Below are 23,602 nucleotides of genomic sequence, written 5' to 3'. Positions count from 1 at the left end.
AAACTAGATCTCTAAGAGAACTATTTTCATCATAGTCCACATTTCAAAAGTGCATGACTTATTGATTCAAAAACCGTTTAATAAAACATCAAATACGTGAAAAGTGGTTAAATACTGTGACCTTGAAGGAACAATGCGTGGCATAAAGCCCACTGTTCAAGATGGCAAAAGAAGCCAAAGTAAACTAACTGAAAAGGAAAACCAGTTTGGTGGTGAAAGGTCTTCAATTACAGGGAAAGATTTAGCTGATAACATTCATACAGTAATACGACTGTAACGAAAAGGTCCAGTGGTCCTCACCATGTCTGCAGAGAACCAAGGTTGTCATCGAATTGCACGCCAATGCTTGATCGGTGCTGTTCCCACCTCCAGGACTTAATTCTGAGAATAAGACAGGACTGGCACTGCTCCAGGGCGTACACGGACTCCCGAAGAAGCTCCAGACGCTTCTGTAAACTCACACAGATATACAAACCGTGAAAAACAGCTCCATTATAACTGCTTTTGTCTTTACACTGATAAACTTATTATGATGTACAAGCATGCATTTGAGCTTTTTTACATTTGCAAAGACTGTAAAGTTGTACTCAAGATGTTTCCTCTGATTCGGTCTAACGGCTTGATCCGAATCTGTAGGGAGACAAGAAAAAATTCATTAGATATACTGAGACACTTGTTTGCCTGTGTGCATGTAAGCCCTGATAATGATAACCCAGTCCAGAGGTTACGAACAGTTCACTTGTGTTGCGGTTCTTCATGGTGTTCATTTTATGTTCACAAATTTATGTAAATTAGTCATCTCTGGTTATCACCTACTACGGAGTACAGTTTAAAACAAGTGGTGTTTGCTTACTTCCTGTACATCATAAAATTGCAACAAGTGACTCTCTCATAAGGCATGAAAATTGCATCTGGGTCTGCCAATGAAGGTTGAAAGAGTGTGAATTATCCCCTAATTATGTCAGAGAATTTAGTATGAGCATTGATCGCTAAAAGGTTAAAGGACAGGTGATTCTGAACATTTGGAGGTGCTGCAAGAGATGTTAACAAGTTGTAGGGCTTTGTCAGAGCCACTGTTTTTCCAACCCAGCCAATTTGTATTTGCATAACCATGGTATTTTATCTGTCAAGCGAAGCATCAAAAACTTTGAAACTCTCAGCTCACTCCAGAGATTAAACCTTTACAGATGTTCACTCTCTACTTGAATCTACCTTTTGGTCCGATCGCTTTTTGCTTCCATTTCCCTTTTAGGATGTTTGGCTGGGCTGTGCAAGCATTTCACACCCTCCAAACTCATAACAACTGCTCCAAGCTCATCTATCACGCTTCTGGTTTTCCATATACGGACTGCCCACAAAATGGTTGACAGGCAGGAAGCGCACCTTTTAATTGGCCAATCAAAATTATTCTGAAAGGGATTATATCTTAGGGAGTATGATCATTTCTGCATTCGATTTGGTAAACAGTTGATTACAGTGCCTTTTAATTAATGAATACGTTTTAAAAGTAATAAACTGGATATAAATGTAATAAATAACTGAGTACTCAATTATCTGCATCACTGCACATAAATAAACAAACTGAATATTAACATATACAGTACATATCAACAATTAATATAAGCACAACATTTTACTTTATATGTTACAAGCTCATTTCTGTAACAAAAAAAAACTATAACTCAAAAAAAAAAACTATAACTCTAATAACATCTCAAGTTATTAGTAATACACACAAAATCTGGAGCACTAACATGTTTTAAGTATAGCAAAACTGTCTTTCCTTCATCCATTGCCCACATGCTAATATAAACAACCTCTGACAGAAGCTGAAAATGAGCATAGTGCTATTCCTGTTCAACTAGTAGTTAATGACAAATATTATGTTTTTTGTTAGCTAAAGGCTCATAATTAGGAAAAGCAGAACATCATAACAGTTTATATAAATTTTGTATATAAAAGCATTGTCACACTACAGACTTTCAGTTTTGGCATTTCACAACCTTGGATATCACAAACACTGGATAATTATTTTAATCATTCAATTCAATTGCAAGATAATCAATCAATGATTTAGGTTAGTCTTTTAGAGGAGCAAATGATGACGTTTTATAAGTTAAAAGAGTTGTATAATGGATTGTAAATATTTGCACATACTGAAGGTTTTTAATGGTTGATTTTGACAACATGATTCTAAAATTAAATTCCTGTCTCAATTCCATTATGCGTAGTCAAAGTAAAAAAAAAAAAAATCATTTTCATTTTCAATTTCATTTTCAGAAGTCACTGTGAGGATCGCTAGATAAGATTTTCAGCACTTCCAGAGATTTTGTGGCTGAGCAGTTTTCCAAAGCTAGTGGTTGTGGAAATGCTAAAATGCTAAGTGTATGATGATGCTTGTTAAAAATGTATTGTACAGTTACATTTTGCAGTAGAACTTGTATAGCTACAATATCTATGTGTGTGTGACCATGATTCATGCACATCAATGTCATGTGCACAGTAGTTTGCACAGGGCCACAAACTTCCCCCAATGTCCTCCAACACACCCACCCCAACCCTAGAGTACGTCAGACCTGTATGTAGCCGTTTATACAGTAAATAGGAGTGACTTTACAGTCGCTGATTAAGAATAGGTGTACGGCCTGCAGAGAGTCCCATCACAGCCACCGTGACTTCTTCATAGGTAAGTTCAGTCACAAAAAAAAGTTTGTTCTTTGAGGTTAAAACCAGAAGGTCATAAAGCAGCTTTCTATATTGTTCACCTGATTATTCAGAGTATAAACTTGAATAGAAATCCACAGCGATTTTACGCAACTCAGTTTGATCAGAAGTGTCTCAACCATTACAGTCTTTTAAACAGTACATCAATTTCTCTTGTCCTTTTTTATGCTCCAGGTTACAAAAATAAGTAGGAGAATCCATATCTCTTGTTGTTACAAAACGACTCCTTATAAGAGCTCCTTTCACTCTTTCATTTAAAATTGAGCTCAGCAGGTTAGTCTTTTCAGTCCACAGATCTTTTAGAGTCATTTGCAATCTTACTTTGCTCAATACCAATAATTTATTTTTCAAGACATTCCAAACACTTTTTTTTAATACAAAACGAAGAATGAGATAAATATTGTTGACAAAAATCCCTTATTTGTACCTTCCCTATTTCCCACCATTGAATGCAATTTTCACAACAATTCTTCTCACTCTTCCAAGACTCCCAAAATAACTTAAAAACAACAACATTATCTTCTAATAATTTAGCATTAAAATGGCAATAATCACTTTTATGCATTCTTTTTAATGAAGTACACTCGTGACAAATTTATGATCAGACATTGAGGTGGGAAAATTTGTTCAATTTAGAACTCTATTCCTCATGTTACGTGACATATAGAGTCTATCCAAGCGTGCAGCAGAAACCTTCTCATTACTAATCTTCACCCATGTATACTGACGTGTAAACAGATTATGTTCTCTCCATACATCAGATAGGTTTAGATTTTTATTCACATTGGCTAAGCACAATGCACACAACGCTCACTATTCCTGTCCTGTGTAAAGTCCAAAGTACAATTGAAATCTCCCCCTAATATAATGAGATCTCCTTCGTGTTGTTGTCTTACAAACTCTTCTAATTTAGTGAACAAGCGTATTCTCTCGCTGCACCTATATTTGGAGCATAAATATTCACAAAAAGAACAATAAGATTGCTAATTTCTGCCCTCACAATCAGCAATCTCCCTGGATCAACTTTCCAACTCAATTTTCACTTTAACAATAGGGGGAAAAAGTATTGCCACTCCAGTACTCAAATTGGACCCATGACTGAGGACTTTTTCTCCTTCCCACCATAGCCCCCATTCAGCCTCATTGCTTTGATTACTGTGAGTCTCTTGTAACAACAAAACACACCTATATCTTTCAAATGTATAATCTCTGAACGTAACCTATTCTTTCTCCCATCTCTCATCCCATTAACATTTAGAGATCCCACCTGCAAGACTTCCATGAGAAAGGGAGAGAAAGAAATAATTAGCAGTCATCATTATTATTGCGTTTTTCTTTTGCCTTTCCCCTAGTTATACGTGTTTTTTTTTTCCTGTTTGTTTTCCATGTCTAATAACAGTTATGTGTTTTTTTGTGGAGCTCTTTTGCTGTGAGAGCTCTTCAAGGCTACTTTTTTCCTTGCCCATACATTAGAGGCAATACATTTTTTAAGATCTGGAAGAAAAAAAAAATCACTGACTTCTACACCTGCTTTTCCTTTTGTTTCAAAAAAAAAAAAAAGAGTTGACCTGTTCAAGAGTATACATATCTTTTTCAGCCACTCTTGCCATATCAGATGTATCTGACCACTGCTCTTCATTTCTCAAACTAGCATCAGTACATTGGGACAATTCCTCTAGTTCATCAGTCATATTTTCTTCAGAAACTCCTGCTTGTGTTTCTTTGAGTTCACACAATCCTTCATCACCTCCCTGAGCTTCACTCAGTTACATCAGTTACAGTCTCAGCAACGCAAACCAGTATGAATACCCCCAGCATTAAAATGAATATCACCCACCTCTTCTGAGGCTGCTTCTACTGTGTCTCAGTTCTCTGTTCTGTATCCTGTTGATATTGGTTCGCATTGTTAACATCTCCACGCAATGTAGACGGCCACTGATCATATGTGGGCATGTGAAACGTTTGTGTCCTACTGTAGGTCACCACATTCAAAGCACTTCAGGTTTTCAGTGCTTGCGTAAATCATGTATGAGTTCTCTCCTTGATTAACTCGAAACGAAACTTCCAAAGTACGCTCCGGCGAAGTCAAAAACATTAAGACTTAGCAGCGGAAAGAAATTATGTGTTTAAGTGCTATGTTTTTACAGCCTAAAGGAATCATTCTCACTGGGCTTGCTATTTTTCCAAATCTTAGCAACTCTTTTGTGATGACATCAAAGGTGGTATAGTGGGGTAACTGGAACAAACATTTCCTCAACCCATATTCCCGCTGCCATTATATATTTTAAACAGTAATATCCTATACTAAACCTTAACCAATCTTGACAAACTATATGTCATTTGAAAGATTAAAATCTCTAGTTTTCATTTGTGATGACTGATTTTTAAAATACATTACAGAGGAGCCGTAATTTATCAATTTGCAACAAGAATATTTTCATACTCCTAAGGCGTGTTCAGACCTTTATTTTGAAATAGTGATGAACATGAAAAATCATGAAAGAATGGTAGAAACCTCAGTTTGTTTTCATGCCAAGAGTTCAAAAGATAGCATCCATTCAATTGTTTTAGAAAAAAAGGTCTGAAAATGTTTTAAATATAAATAAAAAAATTATAGATTTACCATTTGTGATTCACCATTCGTGGCAGCGAGCTATAATGCACATACGTGTTCTTTTTGTGTTTCTTAGAGGTTGAATTCATTTAAAAACCTGCCAAACTTCCAACACTACTTCTGAATAGGATTTCTACTTCATAAATTGTATGAAAATTGTAAAAATAATGGTTCCCTATCAGTCGGTCACTACGAGTATGTCGTGACCGACAAATAGGAATCTCGCTAGAGAGGCCAATCTACTTCGAGTGAAACTTAACAAGCCAATACACATTGGCGTGCAATCATTTGCATCAGCTGCGCAGCCTCGCAGCGCGGGTATATAACGAGCAGCTGGTGATTGCACTGTAGCTTTTTGCTTCGGAGCCAAGCACTTCAATGCTTAATCTGCAGAAAAGTGTGACTTATACAAGCCTCTTCTTGGACCTCTCCTTCCCGGTGCGGGCGGTACAACACGGCAGCGCGAGCAGTCTTTTTTTACTTTCTCTCTTCATCTGTCTTTTTGTTAGTTTTTTCTCTGGTATTGAGCAAAACAAAAAAAGCTGTTTTCACAGCTGGTAAGACCTGCCAGCGAGAGAGAGAGAGACAGCGCACAGACAGGTGCACATTCCTGTCTGTGTCCGCAGTGACTGCTCCCCTGCGTGTTTCAGCACCAGTGAGAGCAGTCCCTGAAAGAGCTTACACAGATAGAACGCGTCTTTAAAAAAAAAGAAAAAAAAAGATGTCGTTCTATCTGTGTGTTTCTGGATGCGGTCGTTACCTGGGGTCACGGGATGGTCACGATCGCTGCCACGTGTGTCTGGGCATTGAACACGCGGAGGCAGCGTTCGCGGATGAGTCATGTACCCATTGTGGGATGATGACCATCTCGGAGCTTCGGTCGAGACTCTTGTCCTTGCAAAGGGGCGGAGTCCCCGTGCCTCTGCCTCGATCCAATCCTCCTCAGAGGCCATGCTTTCCCGGGCCGCCAACAGGGTCGGGCTCGTGTGGAACCCTCCACCGTGTCCCGAACCCTCGAGGTTGGACGATTGGTATCTCGGGGTGGCACGTGCTGGTTCTCAGGAACCCACCCCAGTGCCTTTCTTCCCGGAGGTGCATGAGGAGCTCACAGGGACGTGGACGGCACCTTTTACTGCCAGAAACCGTTCTGGTGGCTCCTCCTCCCTCACCACCCTTGATGGCGGGGTAGCTAAGGGATACACGCGTATCCCGCCAGTGGAGCGGGCTGTTGCTATGCAACTGTGCCCCAACTCCACTTGGCGTGGAGAACCGTGTCTTCCTTCCCGGGCCTGTAAGTACTCGTCGGACCTAACCGGCAAGGCTTACAAGGCCTGTGGAGAAGCTGCCTCTGCCATGCACGCCATGGCGTTGCTGCAGGTTCATCAGGCCAAGGCACTGAGGAACCTGCACGAGGGTGGTCACGACCCACTGGTTCTCCAGGAACTTCGCACCGCAACGGACCTCGCGCTTCGTGCGACGAAGGTCACTGCGCGGTCAGTGGGTCGTGCGATGTCCACACTAGTGGTCCAGGAACGCCATCTCTGGCTGTGTCTGGCTGACATGCGGGAGACCGACAAGCTCCGGTTCCTTAACTCCCCCGTGTCCCAGGCCGGCCTCTTCGGCGACGCGGTCGAGAACTTCGCCCAGCAGTTCTCGGCTGTACAAAAGCAGACTGAGGCCATTAGACACATCCTGCCGCGACGGTCAGCTGCTGCCTCCACCCCACCGCCCGCGGCCCCTCAGTCTGCTCGTCGCCGGGGGCGTCCTCCTGCGTCTGCCCCTGCTCCCGCGCCGCAGCAGCAGCCTCCACCTAAACGGCGCCGTGGAGCCAGTCGCAGACAGGCCGCCCCGCCCGTCCAGGGCCCCGCCAAGAAGGCCGGCAAGTCCAAGGGAAAGCGGCCCTAGGACGGGCGACCCAGAGATGGAAGGGACTGCTCTCCAGGAGACGATGATCGCATCGCTCCCTCCCCCGGAAGAGGACCGGATGGAAAATCGTTTTGAAGTTTCGTTTTGTTTGTGTTCTGCCGCTGGCCTCAAAACCAGCGGTACCCAAATTTTCAATAAAAGAGCAGTTTCTTACATCTCTGGGTCCGAAGAGGACCCGGAGAGCAGTGGGAGGAGAGAATCCTCACCACTCTCACCCGCCTCCTCTATCGCCAGCGGGCAGCAGCGTGCGGTTCGAGAACGCAGCCAAGCCGCCTCCTGCACCTCCTGCCCCGTGGAACCAGGTAAGTGTTGCGCAGCACACTCACACTCCGCTCCGGGTCGCCTCCCAGAGAGAGCCTCCCAAACCGAGCCCCTGTGTTCCACCTCGCTGCCCCACTCCGGGTACGCCTACGGTCCCTTTGGTCCCGCTTGTACGGTCTCTGCGAGCCTGGTTAGCGCTCCCCAGTCCGTCTCGCTGGCTCATTCGGACCATCAGGCTATGCGATTCAGTTCGCCCGGCGTCCCCCCAAGTTTCGGGCCATCCACTCCACTACAGTGAGAGCAGCCGATGCCCATGTCTTGCGTGCGGAGATCGCAGTCCTACTGGCGAAGGACGCGATAGAGCCGGTCCCTCCAGCCGATATGAGGTCAGGACACTACAGTCCCTACTTCATTGTACCCAAGAAAGGTGGTGGGTTACGACCGATCTTGGATCTGCGAGTTTTGAATCGGAGCCTCCACAAGCTACCGTTCAAAATGCTCACGCAGAGACGCATTTTCGGATGCATCCGTCCCCAAGATTGGTTTGCAGCGATCGACCTGAAGGACGCGTACTTTCATGTCTCGATTCTTCCTCGACACAGGCCGTTTCTGCGCTTTGCGTTCGAGGGTCGAGCATATCAGTACAAGGTCCTGCCCTTCGGGCTGTCCCTGTCTCCCCGTGTCTTCACGAAAGTCACGGAGGGGGCCCTTGTTCCCATGAGAGAACAGGGCGTTCGCCTCCTCAACTATCTCGACGACTGGCTCATACTAGCACACTCTCGAGATCAGTTATGCGAACACAGGGACCTCGTGCTCAGGCACCTTAGCCAGTTGGGCCTTCAGGTCAACTGGGAAAAGAGCAAACTCGCCCCCGTGCAGAGGATCTCTTTTCTCGGTATGGAGTTGGATTCGGTCGCACAGACAGCGCGCCTCACAGAGCAGCGCGCTCAGTCGGTGCTGAACTGCTTGAACACGTTCAAAGGCAGGACGGCGGTCCCACTGAAACTTTTTCAGAGGCTCCTGGGGCATATGGCAGCGGCAGCAGCGGTAACCCCGCTCGGGCTGCTTCATATGAGACCGCTTCAGCACTGGCTTCACGGGCGAGTCCCGAGATGGGCGTGGCATCACGGCACTCACCGGGTGGCAATCACACCGGCGTGCCGCCAGACCTTCAGCCCGTGGTCAGATCCCTTGTTCCTACGGGCAGGAGTGCCCTTGGAACAGGTGTCCAGGCATGCTGTGGTATTCACAGATGCCTCTGCCACCGGCTGGGGCGCCACGTACAACGGGCATGCAGTGTCAGGGGTGTGGACGGCTCCCCAACTGCATTGGCATATCAACTGCCTCGAGTTGCTAGCAGTACATCTCGCTCTGAGCCGCCTAAAGAGGCCGCTACAGGACAGAGACGTGCTGGTCCGTACGGACAACACAGCGACCGTTGCGTACATCAACCGACAAGGTGGTCTACGCTCCCGTCGCATGTCGCAACTCGCCCGCCATCTCCTCCTTTGGAGTCAGAAGCATCTGAGGTCGCTTCGAGCCATGTATGTCCCCGGAGTGCTCAACCGTGTGGCCGACGAGCTATCACAAGCTGTGCTCCCGGGAGAATGGCGACTCCACCCCCAGGCGGTTCAGCTGATTTGGAGAGAGTTCGGGGAGGCTCGGGTAGACCTGTTTGCCTCCTCAGAAACCACCCACTGCCAGCTGTTTTACTCCCTGACCGAGGGAACACTCGGCACGGACGCACTGGCACACAGCTGGCTCCGGGGCCTCCGCAAATATGCGTTTCCCCCAGTGAGCCTACTTGCACAGACCTTGTGCAAAGTCAGGGAGGACGAGGAGCAGGTCCTTCTGGTGGCTCCCTATTGGCCCACCCGGACTTGGTTCCCAGAACTCATGCTCCTCGTGACAGTCCCTCCCTGGCCCATTCCTCTGAGGAAGGATCTTCTGACTCAGAGACGGGGCACCCTGTGGGACCCGCGTCCAGACCTCTGGAAACTCCATGTCTGGTCCCTGGACGGGATGCGGAGGTTCTAGGTGACTTACCCCCAGAGGTACTTAACACCATCACTTCTGCAAGGGCGCCATCCACGAGACGTGTGTACGCCCTGAAGTGGAACCTGTTCGTTGAGTGGTGCTCTTCTCGCCGAGAAGACCCCCGAAGATGTTCGATAGGTTCCGTGCTTTCCTTCTTGCAGCAAGGGCTGGAGCGAAGGCTGTCTCCCTCCACCCTCAAAGTACATGCTGCTGCTATTTCAGCTTATCACGACCACATAGATGGCAAAACAGTTGGAAAGCACGACCTGGTCGTCAGGTTCCTTAGAGGGGCGAGACGATTAAATCCTCCTCGACCCCCCTCCATACCCTCTTGGGACCTTTCCCTGGTGCTTCGAGCACTTCAGGATGCTCCCTTTGAGCCGTTGCAATCAGCAGACTTGAAGCTTCTCTCCATGAAGACTTTGCTGCTGGTTGCACTGGCTTCGGTCAAGAGGGTAGGGGACCTGCAGGCATTTTCGGTCGATGAATCGTGCCTAGAGTTCGGGCCGGGTGACAACCATGTTGTACTGAGACCCCGGCCTGGCTATGTGCCCAAGGTTCCTACCACTCCCTTCAGGGACCAGGTAGTGAACCTGCAAGCGCTGCCCCTGGAGGAGGCAGACCCAGCCCTGGCTTTGCTCTGTCCCGTTCGCGCTCTGCGTATGTACGTGGACAGAACTCAAAGCGTCAGGACCTCAGACCAGCTCTTTGTCTGTTACGGAGGCCAGCAGAAGGGAAAGGCTGTCTCCAAGCAGAGGATGGCCCACTGGATAGTGGATGCCATCGCCTTGGCTTACCAAGTTCAAGGCGTGCCCTGCCCGCTCGGGTTGCATGCACACTCTACGAGAGGCGTTGCATCCTCCTGGGCGCTGGCACGTGGCTCCTCGCTAACAGATATCTGTAGAGCTGCGGGCTGGGCGACACCTAACACGTTCGCTAGATACTATAGCCTACGTGTAGAGCCGGTCTCCTCCCGTGTTCTCACCCTAGACGGGTAGAAGCACTGAGAGGCCCGGCTCTGTCGGCTTGCTGCACCCTACTGTGCACCCTTATTCTCCAGTGTGAAAAACCTGTGAGTCCTCCAAACACCCTCGGCCCGGACATGGCGGAGCGTCCGGTGCCAGGCCTGTATCCGCTGAATCCTTGAGAACCGGATATAGGCTGGGTCCCATATGTGTGACCCTACGGGGATCCCATATGTGTATATTCTCCACGGCTGCTCCTAAACGGAAGCCCGTGTCTTTCCCTTGGGCTAAGTCACCCATTACTCATATGCTGTACAACCCTTGGGTTAGTCCATATGTTATCTCCACTTAACTCCTTGAGAATGTGGCTTCCGCAGCGTTCCCCTCCTTCAGTTCGGGCACGCTTTCCCAGTGTTATCCAATAATCTCACTGTGTGGGTTATCACAGAACAACAGTGACGGGTTCACTCTGTGTAAGCCTCCTCCTATCGTCCTTCCAGGCAAGAAGGTGTAGAGGCTTGCACAGGGCGCTGGACGGGGTGCAGCAGCTGTGGCGCTTTGGTAGGGATTCCTATTTGTCGGTCACGACATACTCGTAGTGACCGACTGATAGGGAACGTCTCGGTTACGTATGTAACCCTCGTTCCCTGAAGGAGGGAACGGAGACGTATGTCCCGTCGCCACATCTGCTGCCGCCCGCCGGGGTGGCCAGGTTATCAGGCTTGGCTCCGAAGCAAAAAAACTACAGTGCAATCACCAGCTGGGAACGAGGGTTACATACGTAACCGAGACGTTCATATCCCTCAAACAACATATGGAAATGGAGGTGCCCTTATATGGGCAGTAATGTCAACTAGTGAAAAAGTTTGGTACTGCGCCCAAACTAAATCTCACTGAAAGCTTATTTTTTGAGATATCAACCTAAAATTTTAAACACAACTTGTTCAGATTTGTGCCTTTGATTTTTTTGCATTTTTAGAGTCCTCCAGGTTTTGAAAATATATATTTTATATAAAATATGAATAAAATTTTTAACGTTGTACATTTTCATAAACTCAAACTTCTATAACTTTTTTGCTGTTTAACTTTCTTAATTTATTTCTCTTCTACAAAAATCTGCCAAATGTCTTCTTAAAAAAAAGACCAATCTTACATCTATACTCCAAAGCATTCTTGAATTACAACCATTTAAGTTCGGAATGTGCATTTTCATGTATATTCAAAAAAAGGGGGGCGCTTGATAAGGAGTTAATCAATGATTCAGATCTCAAAAAAACAACAGCAGTTTTGTTCATGCGTAAAGCTGAAACTATATTTTCAAAACGTACTTGTTCTCCCTCAACTACAAGCAAGTACTCTATTGTCACGCCGGGCTCCGGGTTTCGGAGTAAGGTGGCGTTTGCCCGGGAATTGACGCCATCCCGGCGTCTAAAATCCCACAGACACACAATGGAAACCTTCCAAAAGCTATCTTATTAGACATTGTTCAAAACAGATTTGGATCTTCTACCTTGCATGGGCTCCATTTCCATTTGCATCTGATGAAGAGATTGTCTGCAGTTCTGAATTTCCAAAACTTTGAGCACCAGATTGTCCACGTCAGCCTTAAAATCGTCCCTTACAGGTTGTGGGGTGCCATTGGCAGCTGGAGGAACCACAGACATGGGCTGAAAGGGTGGGAAGGCTATACCCTATAGACAAACACACAGACACAAAGAGCAATGACACAACGGACATTTATATTACATATAACACATAAATGTTCTGATACTTCAGAATTAAAGGTTATTTTGTGCTTACTGCCTGTCCTAACAATTGTCTTTCTTTCCTTAGCATATCTCGAACTGTCCTCACAAGTTGCATGGGTTGTGTCTGGTACACACTCTGAGGAGGAATAATTCATGAGGTTACATAGTAAATAGTCAGAAATACAAACAGTGTGTTCAATGTAAACAAGTCAACATGGCAGGCTGCCAATAGTAAAAAGTATTTCCATATTGTGATCCATAAGTGTTCACAATGTAAAAGAAATGAAAATCAACATGATTCATGTTATATAGCATATAATGAATCTTTTAAAAAAACTATATTTTTTGGAATGCAATAACTCCTTGTATTGACATAACACAACTGTCCTGGACATCCCACATGGTGATGTAGATCATCTAAAGCAGGAGTTTTCACTTTTTGATGCCATGGGCTCTCAAATATGAGTACTGCGAAAGAACTCTCCTCCTAAACTATAATGGCAGCTATATATTTCCATGTATAAGGACCCATTTACACTGTGTGAGAAAAAGTGTGCTGTTAAAGACATTTTGTTATTTGTAAAAAATAAATAATTACCTTTTATATTGTTACTGTATTGAAGCCAAAGCAAATTATTAAATATAGACAATTTTGATTTTGTACATGATGTATTTTTTGTGCAGTGAGAAATGTTAAATATACAAAAATGAAGAGAAACTTTTTCCAATTCAATTTAAAATGACACAAGAAATATTGTTCCAGAGCAGTTCTGTAAAATCTTTTTTTTCCTCACATTTCTCACCCCAGGGCCCCAGTTTGAAAACTCCTGTTTTAAGATCATTATTTTAACTGGCTTATAAGTTATATGAAGCCAGCAATAATTATGAGTGTTAATGAATTATTATGAGTGTTAATAATTATTGTTGTGCACACCAATTTCTTGCTGAGATGTTGTAGTTTGACCTTCTCCACCACATCAGGGTTTTGTTGGGCAACCTCCTGCAGCAAACGCACCATCTGATCCAACAGTATTCGGGCCTGAGGCTCCTGCTCCATGTTGTCTAGATCAAATTTCTCCCTAAATCAAACACAGACATGACATTTTTAAGTCATCTTTGGTAACTGTAGGGCCCTATGATTTCCGTGGTGCAGAAAATGCGGACGTCCAGTCGCAGAATCCAGTCATGAAAACCGAATTTTACTGTATAATGTGGAATTTCAAGGAATTTCTCAGATTTTTGATGAATAAATAAAAAGCAGGACAGTACACTTGAATCAAATCATGATATAGATTAGTGTCTGTGAATATTAAACCGCAAAAAGACCATTTAAAGGGGTTAGTTCACCCAAAGAGGAAAATTCTGTCATTAATTACGTTCCAGACCAGTAAGACCTTCGAAAGACCACATGAGGGTGAGTCATTAATGAGAGAATTCTCAGTTTCCATTCATTTCATTTGTGAAAATCTATCGCCATATCATAAACACATAGAAACAGGTCTTCACGGCAACCCGCCAAAATAAAAGTTTGGTTTAACTTAAAGAAATTGCGACAGAAATATATTACTGTTGTACAGTAGAGATTAGCTATGTCTCAATGTAATAATAATAATAATAATAATAATACATTATTTATTATATTTAAATATATTTTGTAAGGAATAAACATTTTTCATCCATGTTTTAATTTTAAAGTCGACATGAAATCAAAATGGACCCTATTTACTTTGTTAGCGCATATTACTAGTCTTGTGTTGAACGATTAAGCTGTGCAAATTAGCTAATACAAAGAAAAAAATAGTTTGCCGTGGTAATCTTTAATCAAAGTCTGAAAAGTTACTTCCGGTCTGGAATGGCGTTCCTTTTCTGATGACGTAGGTTTGACGGCTTGGGTTGAAAACGCTCCCCTCAAGCCGTTAGTCTGCTATGAGGAGAGATGGAGAGGAGGAGCGCTAAAGTAAAACCCTGCCCTCTGTTCAATATTCTGTTTCACTTGGAAATACGTCACAACACTGGAGAAAAGTCGTTTGCAACTTCCGGTTCACGCAGACTTTAAGAGTAAAGCTCTGTTGTGCAGCACCTTGTTTGAAAAAAAAAGTGAAAACTTTATACGATTAAAAGATAAAAATTAAATTAATGTTTTATGCCTGCATTTGATTTGAATTTATGAATTCAATTAATTAGACATGCCTTTTGATTATTGAAATTTAATTAAACCATTAAAATGGAAAACTTAAAACAGAAAACACAGAATTGTTTTGTTTTTTTAAAAATCAATTTGAGAAAATAAATATATAAAACTTATTTCATGGGGCCCTAAACATGTACTTTTTAACTTGTAATAAATTGTTGTTAAATTGTATAAGTTTCATGATTTCGATTGATTAGACATGCTTTTTGATTACTAAAATTGTATTTAGTCCAAAAAAATAAAAACAGGAAAAAAAACGAAATTTTGAAAAAAAAAGAAATTACGTAATTTGGGGAAAAATAAAACGGATTTCATAGGGCCATATAACTGACAAGGAAAGCCTTTCTAGTCTAGCTTGTCCTGTGCTGTTCTCCAACCTTCCTTCCTTTTGTGAGTCACTATGACAGAACATGATTCAGCTTTATCATTATCTCTTTCACTTAATGGAAATTCCTAAGAAGTTAAACTACACTAAATTGTTTGCATCAGCTTGTAAAAAGCACTGTAGTCACTCAGTTTCAATTTATTTATTTCACTTAGTCACCAGTACATTTTAAAGGTGCACTCAGTCATTTGAGCTTCATGAAAAGCTTTATCACTAAGGAAATGAACTTTAGAAATGTTTAAATGTGTATACATGTAAATATGTACACTCAGATGAGATAAATACAGTTATATCAGAAGACAAAAAAAAGCTTTTCATGTAACATGAAGTGGGTCACCTCATGGAGGCTGCCATATTGGGATCACATGACCAGCCAAATACTACTCACTTCTCTTATTATCAAACACTTCCTTTATGAATAAAATATTTCTACAATAGCATCTATGTTGATTTCAAGCTACTGGTGTTAGTTCAACACAAAATTAATGGAAAAAAAAAGTACTGCGTCAAGCGTAATACAACATAAAAATAAAAGCATGATTTTGATTTTTGTAACAGTGATGTCATACCATATCTGCTCCTCTATCCAGTTGGCCAGATAATGTCTGACATCCACAGGGAGTGTATCTGGATAGAGTTCGCTCAGCATCTGAGTTGGCAGGAACTGTAACTGCGGGGACATTTGCGCCCACATCGCCATAGTGTGCAAACACTGCAACAGTAAAAATCACAACATTACCACCGCATTGAAAAAAAACGGCATTTTCAATTCCTTGGGAAGGAATCGTTCATTAAAAATGAAATCTATGAAGATTACTAATTCTCAAGATCAGTTCATATGACCACATCAGTCAACCTCTATATTCCAAATTTTCTAAAATCATCTGATCACTGAATTGGTTCAGTTCAATTTGTAAAAGAAATAGTTGTACTTGTGTGGCTTCAGAATGCTTGGAATACAACTACAAACAGTACGGACAACATTTAAGGTGGTCCTTTTTGGAGCTTGACAGATGTGGCCTCTATAGACTGTCAGTGGATATAATATATTGAAAATATACAACTTCCCTATTCTAGGGATAGACAAACTGAATTGGAAATCTGAATTCTTCTATGCAAAACAAATGTCATTTTTAGAAATTCATAAATAGCATCTGATCACAAGATAAAGCTCAACATTTTGTAGCATGCTGTATTTCAGGTTATTTTCTGGTTTAATTACATGTAAAGAGCACAGGCAGATGTGTTGGGGAAAGAGCAGAGTGTGTTATTACTGCTCTGTGTGACTTCTGTTTGGGCAAGGGAGAAAAGAGAGCATGTCTGTCTTATCTCTCCCCAACATAAGGGGACAGAAGACACTGTATACCACAGCACGTTTGACAAAACAACAGCCCTGCAACCCAACCATCACTAATATAACAAGTTTGCTTACATAGATGGTAATTTTAGCACATTAATTAACTATGCTGCATTGTAAGAAGATTCGAACATATTTTATTGTGGTGTATACACCAAATTTAATATGATAATGCCTCTGACCTTAGTCATTCTTGACCTAAAACATTTCTTAAATTTTTTTCTTCTGTAATGGAACTTAATTATTTGTACATACGATGAACACATATATTTTTCTACGTTTAGATAGACAGTTAAAGGTGAAATGCAAATTGTCAGGATCTAAAAGAGGAAACCCTTCTTCTAAGAAACACAAACCCAGTAATGTTATATGAGGGAAATGTGTTAACTGTAATAAATAAATGTGATCATGCCATCAAACATAATTAATCTAATTTATAATAATATTCTGCGAACATCAAAAAGATTTAAACAGGTGCTGTGAGTATGTTGATATTATATGTTTCAGTGTCCGTAAATATATGTGTATACTTTACACACAATTCATTCCAACATACATTCCAATGAACAGATTAGATCATTTTGACAGGATACATTGAAGCACACGTGGCGTGTTAGATTCAAGCACTGAAACCAAACTGTACCCAGGCATAAGCATGCTGGATCATGTCCATAACTGTGTCACTTCTCATTTCTTTCTGAAAAAGATGTCGATTGGTCTTAAATATGACTATCACATATCTTTTTATTTTATCTTGCATCACTATCAGAATTTTTTACACTACAACCTTTTCAAAAACTAGGTCCAGGCTTAAGCTGTGTGTATGAATGTTATTAGAAAAGTCATAAAACTGAACAGCTAATCAGCATTTGTTATGAAATAACTTGAACCCCCTTCAAACTTGAAGGGACAGTTCACACAAAAATGGAAAACACTGGAATTCATTGTCTTTTGTTGCAAATATATTCTGTGGACTATCCCTTAACAATATAAAGGAAAACGCATAAGGTCACAGGATAAGATCAGTAGTAACCAATATGTGTATCTATGTCTTTTTTCTTTCTTTTTTTTCGCCTTTGCTAAAGCTTTTTTTTTCTTTTTTTCTAATTAAATATCAGTTTAACCAAACAATTAGTTTTATGAAAATTCTACAAAAGTACAAACTAATATGTCTATTTAAATAGCCGATTTGTACTTTCTTAAAGCTTTTTTTTTTTCAGTCATTTGAGCTTCATGAAAAGCTTTATCGCTAAGGAAATGAACTTTAGAAATGTTTAAATGTGTATACATGTAAATATGTACACTCAGATGAGATAAATACAGTTATATCATAAGACAAAAAAAAGCTTTTCATGTAACATGAAGTGGGTCACCTCATGGAGGCTGCCATATTGGGATCACATGACCAGCCAAATACTACTCACTTCTCTTATTATCAAACACACTTTCTTTATGAATAAAATATTTCTACAATAGCATCTATGTTGATTTCAAGCTACTAGTGTCAGTTCAACACAATATTAATGGACAAAAAAGATTTTTTCAAACTTGAAGGGACAGTTCACACAAAAATGCAAAACACTGGAATTCATTGACTTTTGTTGCAAATATATTCTGTGGACTATCCCTTAACACCATAAAGGAAAACGCATAAGGTCATAAGATAAGATCAGTCGTACCCAATATGTCTATCTATGTCTCTATATATATATATATATATATATTTTTTTTACTTTGCTAAAGCTTTTTTTTTTTTCCTAATTAAATATCAGTTTAACCAACCAATTAGTTTTATGAAAATTCTACAAAAATACAAACCAATATGTCTATTTAAATAGCCAGTTTGTACTTTCTTAAAGGAACACTCCGACTTTTTGGGACTTTAGCCTATTCAACGTATCCCCCAGAGTTAGATAAGTCCATACATACCTTTTTCATCTCCGTGCGTGCTATAAGTCTGTTTGACGCACCCACCGCTAGCCTAGCTTAGAACAAAGACTGGATGTAAATGGTTGCAGCTAGCATACTAATCCAAATAAGTGACAAAATAACGCAAACATTTTCCCATTTACATGTTCTGATTTATATAGTCACAGAGTGTGCAAAAAACAAAGTCACATGAAACACAGACATATTTTAACTGTATAAATACTGGGAACTATATTCCCTGAATATAGGGCGGAGTGATAACCGCAGCACCTGAGACGCGCTCTGAACGAACTCTCTGCTCCTCACCACGGCGCGTCTCAGGTGCTGCGGTTATCACTCCGCCCAAGTAGCAGTGCTTCGCCTTCAGAGAATATAGTTCCCAGTATTTATACGGTTCAAATATGTCTGTGTCTCATTTGACTTTGTTTTTTGTACACTCTGTGACTATACAAATCACAACATGTAAATAGGAAAATGTTTGCGTTATTTTGTCACTTATTTGGATTAGTATGCTAGCTGCAACCATTTACATCCAGTCTTTGTGCTAAGCTAGGCTAGCGGTGGGTGCGTCAAACAGACTCATAGCACACACGGAGATGAAAAAGGTATGTATGGATTTATCTAACTCTGGGGGATACGTTGAATAGGATAAAGTCCCAAAAAGTCGGAGTGTTCCTTTAAAGCTTTTTTTCCAAATCAAATATCAGTTTTCTGAAAATTGTATACAAATATTTTCCAGGGATTTCTTCAATACTAGGTTAATCCCTTGATCTTTTGAGAGTTTTTTTTTTAAATAAGTCATAAGGTGTACATTTTCATTCATTAAGACATTAAAGGTCATGACTCTTTATTTGGGAATCCCTCTGTTCCAAATAATAGGCTAGCCTATCTGCATTTCCTCAATTCTTCTTGTTGTTGTTTTTTGCTCCAAAGTTTTACTATAGTTCTAATGTTTGACAAAGGGATTTGTGCAGCGTAGGTGAAAAAAAAAGACCACACCTATGTGCAGACATAATATCTGAAGATAAACCATTTAACGGAACTATGTCATGCTATTACAGGATGTAGAACAAACAGATGACCTATGAAAATTCAAGTTCTTTCGTAAATGTACACATGCATGACATGTAGTCTATCACGTATGAGACAACAGATAGTTGTGTTAGATTCCAATTGTGTGAACACCAGAAGCTGTGCAGGAAAAACTGATCTGGTAAAAACATAGTGCTTATTTATGTAGCAGATAGAGCGAAAAATAAATAAATGAAGGAACAAAGATCTTGAGGAAATAAGAGATGGCATATTCATGGAAGTGGTTTTAAGGCTAATCATTGGGTAGCCAAATACAGGTGAAACTCAGAAAATTATAATATTGTGCAAAAGTTAATTTATTTCAGTAATTCAACTTAAAAGGTGAAACTAATAATTATATAGATTATTATTTTGATGATTATGGCTTACAGCTTATATGAAAACCCCAAATTCAAAATTAGAATATTGTGAAAAGGTTTTCATAAGCGGTAAGCCATAATCATCAAAATTATAACAAATAAAGGCTCGAAATATCTCACTTTGCATGTAATGAGTCTATATAATATATTAGTTTCACCTTTTAAGTTGAATTACAGAAATAAATGAACTTTTGCACGATATTTCGAGTTTCGCACGAGTTTCACCTGTAAATCACGTCTATAGGGTTGCTTTGATCACTGCAGCAGATCACAGACAAAGCGTCACAGCTGCATTCTGTAATAACTTATCATCTGAAGAACACAAAACGGTTCTTTCTCTAACATAAAAAAGGATTACATAGAAATTGTTCATGTTTAGCTTATTACATTTATGTTTATTAATCTTTCTTTTTCAGCACTGTTAGTGCTACTGGCTGCAAAGCAATGTCATATTCTCAAAAAAATCGTATTTAATAATAGATCAGTGCCCTATTTTATGTATTTGCAGAGACGAAAAATCAAGTAAAACATTTTGTTTTATTATTGCAAAGGCTGCTCTTTCATAGTCCTGTTTCATTAAGGTATCAACATGATCTCAGATGTTTATATTAAGAGAAATAAAAATTAAAAAGGCACAATTGTACTGTAAGCATCTAAAATGAATGGGATAGCTCAGATAACTGGGTTTTGGAGAAATCTGATGAGATGGGTTTTAGTGCATATTGAAATGTCTCATCATGATTGATTGCACACTTCAGTTTCTGACATAGTTGAAATTATTTCTGAAAATACAGAGGAAATACGTGTGAGAATACTGGTGTGTTTTTCTTAAAGGAAAAATCTGAGAAGCAAGAGTTTTGCTCTTTGTTCAATCTTATTGGACTAAAAGAAAAAGCAAATGTAATATTAAAAGGAACACGCTGACTTTTTGGGACATTAGCTTATTGACCGTATCCCCCAGAGTTAGATAAGTCCATACCCTTTTCATCTCCGTGCGTGCCATAACTCTGTCTGACGCACCCACCGCTAGCCTAGCTTAGCACAAAGACTGGAGGTAAACGGCTCCAGCTAGCATACTGCTGCCAATAAATGACAAAATAACCAGTCCCTCCAGAAAAACGCAGAAGTTTTTTTGTGATTGTTGCGGGCAAAAATCCTTGATTATGCGGCACGTTTTCTTAAAAAATGCGATGGAATATGCAGGATATTTATGCAATTTTATGCGATGAAATTGCGGGGACTTGCAAAAATAGCGGGAACTTGCAAAAATTGCGGGAACTTGCAAAAACTGCGGTTTGATGAAAAAGAGAAAGAAAGAAAAATTCCCCCAAGAGAAATGTTAAGAGTCATTTCTTATTACTTCCTATGATAAGCAAGCATACTACATCACATAAAGTGCTGGGAATATTTAAGTTCTCATCTTGTTTTATTTCAGACCTTAATAAACACATGGCTCAAACTTACAAAACATTGATGAGTCGAACAAGTTCTGTAGCTTTACAAAATGAATATGCTAAAACTTCTGTAAAAATGACAGTGGCAAAGTGGTTGTCCAGCGTCGACTTCCGCCTGTGGTCAAACAGCTTTTCAATGATGTCGCGCAATTACGTCACTTCATAACGTTCCCATGGAAACAGGGCAAATGGCTGCTTGTGTGAAGTAAACGCAACATTTTTCAACTTTCTGCTAAGATATATGTGACTTTTTGCAACGAAAATGCGGGGATTATGAAATCATGCAAGCCTGCATATTTTGCGCGCGTAAATCTGCTATTTATGCTATCAATAAGCTAATGTTCCAAAAAGTTGGAGTGTTCCTTTAAAGAGTTATATAAAGTTAATTTGCTGTAATGGAAAATAGAAAGCAATCTCTCAACCTCAAATTCTCAACAGCAAACCAGCCAAACTTTGACAGCAGTTGGCATCTGACACATGGAGCACTCATCCACTTTACCCATTATTATCTCTTTTCATTGAATGGATGACTGCATTCATACAGGTCATATACAAATGACAGAAACGAACAAACTAGCAGTTTTCTGTCAGTAGCCTACCACCTATCACATTTTATCTTGCACTTAAGAGAAACTTAAATTTACACTTACATCTTAACATAGTATTTTAAAGCATTTAAAGCAATTAGTCATTAATTTAAAGCATTGTTGATGCTAATACTGCTGAGAACTACTGGCTTCACTGAAAACTTTAAAAGTAGCTATTATTTCCTCAGACGATAGTAGGGAAAGACATTCTACTTTTTTGTTTCGAGCAGAAGTGTGTAATTTCACAGTTTCCTAATTAAACTTTAGATAGATAATTTCACAGTTTCCTAATTAAACTTTAGATAGATAGATAGATAGATAGATAGATAGATAGATAGATAGATAGATAGATAGATAGATAGATAGATAGATAGATAGATAGATAGATAGATAGATGGATGGATGGATAGATGGATGGATAGATAGATAGATGGATAGATGGATGGATAGATGGATAGATGGATAGATAGATGGATAGATGGATAGATAGATGGATAGATGGATAGCCATCTAATCTACTTTGCACAGAAACAAACACGTCACTAAACCTTTTTAATGCATGTAAAAGGGCCACAGAGAGCAAAGCCACCATTAGTAATCATATAATATTTATGAAAAATAACAGCATGAGGGTGATATATCCCTAAGACTGAGACTGGCACATGCAATGTTGCAACAACAACAGTGAGCACAGTTAGTAAAGGCCAGACCACTCTCTAATGAACAAAAGAACATAACACACCAATGCCACATACATATGGGGAACAGAGAGCAGGGCGTGAATTTATGTAGGTGCTCGTGCTACATCGTTTTCCACTTCACTACACCATATAACGTGACATTCCGCACAGTCTAGCCTACTAGGTTTTAGCCATTTCAGTAGGCCTTCCTCCCTTGCTGTTTTCAGTTCTGTCTGATACAGGAAACTTGTTTAATATGTGAATTCTCATTAAGTCAATTTTTCGCGTATTTTTCATGGAGTATATCATGACCATGCAGCCTAATTTTTTGGCGTCGTTTAAATAGTCTATAACGTCATAGTTAAACCAACTTCACAACTATACTGAGATGAAATTATTATAAAGTGGGATTTTTAGTCGTAATAGAACACTTTGATGGATTCTTTTTGTTTGTTCTGGTTGCTCGCTTCGCTTGAATTTTCGTGTAACGTTACAGTAACGTTAGAGGAAAGTACAAAACTCATGTTCCCTCCTCATAACATTAAGCGATATACAAATTCAGGTCGCGATAAACTTACTGTAAGTAGTTTATATAGATAAAATATACAATGATGTGAGAACATAACTTACCTGATTTCGACGCCAGTTGTTTTAACACACGTAAAGAGATATAAGTCTGCGCCTTCCGTGTGCGTTTGTTGTTTTTTTTCTATCCACCTACTTTCACTTTACACTGAAGTTGCTGCCTATTGGCCATCCTGATGCAGCTCTTCTAACGTTACCTGGTGAATGAGAATCTTTATCCGGCTGGACAGAATTTGAAATAATTATCTAGTCTGTTTTATTTACCTATACATAAAATATAGGCTATGTAATTGTTTTTAAATCCAGTTTTATGCGTGTGACCGAAAATTCTATATCCGAATGTTCACATTTTTATCTTCATACTTTTATATCTTCATATTTTATTTATACTCCCTATTTTAATCGTTTGTAGCTACGTCTGAATGTTCATTAATTTTCAGATTATGTTGTTTTATTTTTTTATTGAAATGATTTTATTTAACATTAGCCTAATAGCAACTTATTTTACAGGCTTTTTTTCCTTCTCCCTGTCACTCTTTGTATGCCTTTATGTTTTAGCGTCGCAAAAACCTTAAAGAACTTGGAAAAAGAAAATGAAAGAGAGAAAATCCTCTTCTTAAATATCCAAGAATAAATATTTACCAACGACGAATATATATATACGTTATAAATGGTATATAGGCTATTCTAATTCGCCTAATTTTTTTT

At 40.4% G+C, this 23,602-nt stretch overlaps 1 protein-coding gene across 1 annotated transcript in view; it reads right to left on the bottom strand.

Annotated features, from left to right (window-relative positions):
- Window positions 1-23,124, bottom strand: part of stat6 (signal transducer and activator of transcription 6, interleukin-4 induced) — a 49,872-nt gene extending 26,748 nt beyond the window's left edge. The window contains exons 1-7 of the mRNA XM_079587741.1: window positions 22,940-23,124; window positions 15,421-15,563; window positions 13,210-13,354; window positions 12,328-12,411; window positions 12,038-12,218; window positions 563-630; window positions 301-449 (exon numbers count right to left, since the gene is read on the bottom strand). Coding sequence (XP_079443867.1) covers window positions 301-449; window positions 563-630; window positions 12,038-12,218; window positions 12,328-12,411; window positions 13,210-13,354; window positions 15,421-15,551 — 758 coding nt within the window. The 5' untranslated portion in view covers window positions 15,552-15,563; window positions 22,940-23,124. The remainder of the gene's footprint in view (window positions 1-300; window positions 450-562; window positions 631-12,037; window positions 12,219-12,327; window positions 12,412-13,209; window positions 13,355-15,420; window positions 15,564-22,939) is intronic.
- Window positions 23,125-23,602: the final 478 nt, after the last annotated feature.

Source organism: Phoxinus phoxinus (genome assembly GCF_949152265.1).
Source record: "Phoxinus phoxinus genome assembly, chromosome: 18".
NCBI classification, from domain to species: Eukaryota; Metazoa; Chordata; class Actinopteri; order Cypriniformes; family Leuciscidae; genus Phoxinus; species Phoxinus phoxinus.
This window is presented reverse-complemented; position numbering and strand designations above follow the sequence as displayed.